This window comes from Cynara cardunculus, assembly GCF_001531365.2.
Source record: "Cynara cardunculus var. scolymus isolate 2C chromosome LG 2, CcrdV1, whole genome shotgun sequence".
In the NCBI taxonomy this organism is placed as follows: Eukaryota; Viridiplantae; Streptophyta; class Magnoliopsida; order Asterales; family Asteraceae; genus Cynara; species Cynara cardunculus.
In genome coordinates, this window is record NC_037529.1 from 2,584,729 (window position 1) to 2,589,384 (window position 4,656).

Genomic DNA, 4,656 nt, shown 5'->3' on the forward strand with positions numbered 1-4,656 from the left:
TTTTACAATTTATTATTGTTCTTTTGACTTTTGTTTAATTTGAGGTTTGACATTACCACATTAAATTTAGGGGGCATTTGATTGGTTTTTTATTAAGTTTTATATGGATAAAGTTGTCTGTATGAATTAATCTGTTTGTATAAGTTGGAAATTTTTTGTTTGAGAGAGTTTTTTCGCAGATGTAAGGAGCGTTTTTTTAGTTGGAAAGGACGTGTTTGGAAAAAAAAAACTTGGCTTTCTATATAAAGCTCTCTCTAGAAGCTTACTGGATAAGTCATTTTCTATATCATTAAGCCACTACGAAACAATCATGCGTAGTTGAGCAAATAACATGCTAGTTCCATTAAGCTTATTAAGTTGTTAATAGATAGGCCCTTAGCCTTTAGTTGTTACACCTATAATTTTTGAGTTTTACTTTTTGTTTACTATGACAGTAATTTGGATATAATTTACTATTTTAGTTAAAAACTAATGATAGTTTTCTTTGTCTGTTAAGTGCCATATATTGAAATAAAGTTTATATTTTGCTAATTTCAATTTGGAAAAAGAAAAACTGGGAAAGAAAAAAGCAAGATCTTAATACAGGATTTATTCTTTTATCATACTATATTTTGTATTTAGGGTTTTGGTTTTTATCCCCCCCCCCTTTATTTTTTTATTATAATTAATAAAAATCAACATAGGAATGAGTCACTTAGTTTGAATAGGTTCTAAACTCTTTAAAAAATCGCATGTTTAGTTGTTTCATTGGCTTAAAAAATAGGCTTAGAGACATCTTTTATTATTTTCGCACAGGGCATCAAAAATCTTAAGATCGGCCCTGGCGTTTCTTCAGGGTTTTTCTTCAGATTTTAATAAAATAAATACTGACTAATAATTATTTTTATTTAAATAAAAATAAAACCATAAATTCATTCGGTCTATTAATGCATTGATCCATCGTCTACCCAATAAATGAGAAGCCCCAATTTCTACTCCAATTTTAGAAGACGATGATCACGATTTTAGCTGGCTTTGATCGCGACCCGATTCTGGTTGTGTTTCCTTTATTTAGTTTTGAGCATATTCAATTAGCCGCATTAGGTCGTTGTCGTCTTTTATTATTGATCTCGTAAGAAAAGTCTTTTTTCGTTAGACCACCAAATAATAATGAAACTTCACAGCATAACATTGTTATTTATATGGTCTCACAAAAACATTTTGGTCTCACATGATCCCATTTCATATCGGAATTTTTTTTGTCTCTGACGTGTAGCTCAGTTGGCAAAGGATGGTGCGACTTTGCCCAAATACAAGACAGGTTCTGGTTCGATCCCAAGTCTTCGCTAGCCTCAACCGCTAAATGAGCCAAAAATACCCCCTCACATTATTGTCCTTGAAAACAAATTATAAATTATTCATATGATTCATATATGAATCGTTCACTTTTTTTTAAATAATTCACATTTTTGATTCTTACCTTCTCTCTATTATACTTGAATAAATTTAGCTTCCATATTATATATATCAACCCTCTTTTCTCAGCCTACATTTATTAGACCTCAACTAACTAAAGAACTTACATCCATGCACCCTGGAAACCGCTGTATAAAACACCACCATGAACCACCATTTATTCTCGTGTTCACCCCCAAAACATGGCTAAGTCCTCCTCCTCCTCCACCCTCTCCGCCACCCTGCCGCCATTGGTGGCGGTCCTAACGTTGTTACTAGTTGCAGCCTTGCCAAAAGCTCACGCGGCTCGTGCTTTTTTTGTGTTTGGTGACTCTTTGGTCGATAATGGCAACAATAATTACCTCCTTACTACCGCCCGTGCCGACTCCCCGCCATACGGCATCGATTTTCCCACGCACCGTCCCACCGGCCGATTCTCCAACGGACTTAACATTCCCGACCTTATAAGTAAGTTGTGTATCGTCACATTACATTTCTGACATATATAGTACCGCTTTTATTTACGTACGGTATGATTGGTTAGTGACGGAAGCAATAATTTGAAAGTCATGAGTTTAAACATAAGTACAACGTTTGTGTACACAGGTCAAAAGCTCGGGTCGGAACCGACTTTGCCATACTTGAGCCCGGAGTTGGACGGAAATAAGCTACTAGTTGGAGCAAACTTTGCTTCCGCCGGGATCGGAGTTCTCAATGATACCGGAATTCAATTTGTAAGTCGTGCATTATCGGTTGTACCTTTTACATGCAACGCACTCACCCAAGATTTTTACAGAGCGGATGCACCTATAAGATGGATCACATGCCTGTAAAGTCGTCCGATGTATTTTAAACGAATTCTACCGTTTCGAAGGATTTTTTATTTTTTGTTTGATTTCGAACTCTTCTTTTTCCTTTTTGAGTGATTTAGAGATATTTTTCGTTTTCTTATTATGTGCACCAATCACGTAAACCTATCTCATTATTTTATTTAATGATTTATTTAAAAAAAATATCTAAAATCCAGCATCATAAAATTGTACATCTAGGTACAACTGTTTGATGCATTTTGACTTTTGACCATTCACCTGGTTACGTCATGTGGTAAGACTCCTTTCATCACTAAAGAAGGTTTGCCTCAAATAATTGAATGTGACGAAAATGACCTTCCCTTTCATAATTAAGTTCCAATTTAAGCATATAAATATTGCATAAAAAAGGAAAGGGTGATTTTGTCTTTTTGCTATTGTTAAAATTTTAATGTATGATTTTATAACATGATGTTTTTTAACTGTTTTTTCTAGGCAAATATTATAAGAATAACTCAACAACTACAGAATTTTCTAGCATACCAAGCTCGGGTAAGTGCAATGATCGGACCAGATCGAACCGAACGGCTCGTGAACAAGGCTCTAGTTCTGATCACACTAGGAGGCAATGACTTCGTTAACAACTACTTCTTGGCACCGATTACTGCAAGAAGGCTACAATACAGCATTCCCCAATTCACTAAATATGTTATTTCAGAATACCGTAACATTCTTATGGTAAATCTTCTAAATAATATATGTGTTTGTATTAAAAGTTGTATGCTATATTATGGTTAAAAATTGTTTTAACTGTTATATATGTGGATTTTACTGATAGAAATATTCGTTGCAGAAATTATTTGATTTGGGAGCAAGACGAATCCTAGTGACAGGATCTGGACCGTTGGGTTGTGTTCCATCCCAATTAGCTTCAAGAGGTGCAAACGGGCAATGTGCATCCGAGCCTCAACAGGCATCGGCTTTATTCAACCCACAACTCGTTCAAATGATCCAAGGCCTCAACCAAGAGCTGGGCTCTGACTACTTTGTTGCTGTCAATGCAATGCTTATGCAAAATGACTTCATCAGTAATCCTCGAGCCTTTGGTAAGTTGCAAAAACAATATCTTCCGGTTCTCTAATTCAACCTTACAAAATCTGACTATATGATTAACTTCATTTTCTCATTTTTTGTTTTGTTTTTGCATAGGTTTTATAACATCGAAAATGGCATGTTGTGGGCAAGGACCATTTAACGGGGTTGGCATTTGTAACCCGACATCAAATCTTTGTCCCGATAGAGATATTTACGTATTTTGGGATCCGTTTCATCCAACAGAGCGTGCAAACAAGATCATCGTTGAAACCATTTACACTGGTTCCGATAAATACATGTATCCAATGAACCTAAGTACCATCATGGCCATGGATTCCATGACCTAATACATCTATCTAGACATATTTATCAATCTTGTGTGTCGTAATATGTTTCACGTAACTTCAAATTGTAACAAAAATGTAACTGTGGTTTTTTAATATTTAATAATGAAATTTCTGATGATCAACATATACTTAAAGTGTTCATGCTTGATCTATCTCACAAAAAAGGGTTGGAGTTTTCACAATATATTCTTCCTCAAAGAACATATCAGTAGGGAAATATCTCAGCCACAAATGTCAAGCTTTTACTGAAATACCCCACCGAAAGGTACCACACATCACATGGTTTTGACTTTCGATAAGGTTTCGTAACTAAGTGACATAAAGTTAAAGCAGATGAAAAAGTTGGTTGAATGAAAGCAAGAGGCCCACCTGTACTTGTTAGACTCGAGATGGAAATCTAAGTAACGTGGCCTAATAAATTCGTGTTCCCGTACATCAAATACGAGATATCCAATCAGATTGATCGTATGGCCCAAGTATTTAATTCATGTTGGCGTATAATCTACAATATTATTTATCTGTGTTATTTTATGTATTTCTTACTTGTGGGTTATGTTCTATCTTTTCACATCAAGTTTAAACGAGACTTGCAATCATATCTATAATATGAATAAAACCCATGATTTTTTATATATTAAATGATCAAAACCACGTATGAGCATGTTAAACGGGGAGGAGATATTTCGGTAAGGTCATATAACGTAGCTAAAACCGTACAAGATGTGTGTGGCTCGTAATCGCATAACCATCATGGACAAGCATATCCGGTCATTAATGATTTTTTTTGGGTAACCGTGGGTTTTTGGGTCATCTTTAGGGGTGCTCACGGTCCGGGTTGATCGGTTTGGAGCCGTTTTAGTAACCCAACCCAATGTTGGCGGTTTGAAAATTTTCAACCCAACCCAACCCAAACAAAAGTTCAACCCAACCCAACCCAACCCGTTCGGGTTGATCGGGTTGGTCGGGTTGAT

At 35.7% G+C, this 4,656-nt stretch overlaps 1 protein-coding gene across 1 annotated transcript; it reads left to right on the forward strand.

The window, feature by feature from the left end:
* The first annotated feature begins 1,637 nt into the window (after positions 1-1,637).
* Positions 1,638-3,790, forward strand: LOC112507276 (GDSL esterase/lipase At4g28780-like). The gene is made up of 5 exons (XM_025111791.1): positions 1,638-1,902; positions 2,041-2,168; positions 2,739-2,981; positions 3,097-3,349; positions 3,453-3,790. Exons 1-5 carry the CDS (start codon positions 1,638-1,640, stop codon positions 3,683-3,685), a joined length of 1,122 nt encoding a protein of 373 aa, XP_024967559.1. The 3' UTR covers positions 3,686-3,790.
* Positions 3,791-4,656: the final 866 nt, after the last annotated feature.

Bases quoted from the DNA above. Each gene is read 5' to 3' on its own strand.
- LOC112507276 (XM_025111791.1), top strand. From the start codon at position 1,638: ATGGCTAAGTCCTCCTCCTCCTCCACCCTCTCCGCCACCCTGCCGCCA. The intron at 1,903-2,040 runs GTAAGTTGTGTA...TTGTGTACACAG, and splicing joins TAACATTCCCGACCTTATAA to GTCAAAAGCTCGGGTCGGAA. The intron at 2,169-2,738 runs GTAAGTCGTGCA...TGTTTTTTCTAG, and splicing joins ATGATACCGGAATTCAATTT to GCAAATATTATAAGAATAAC.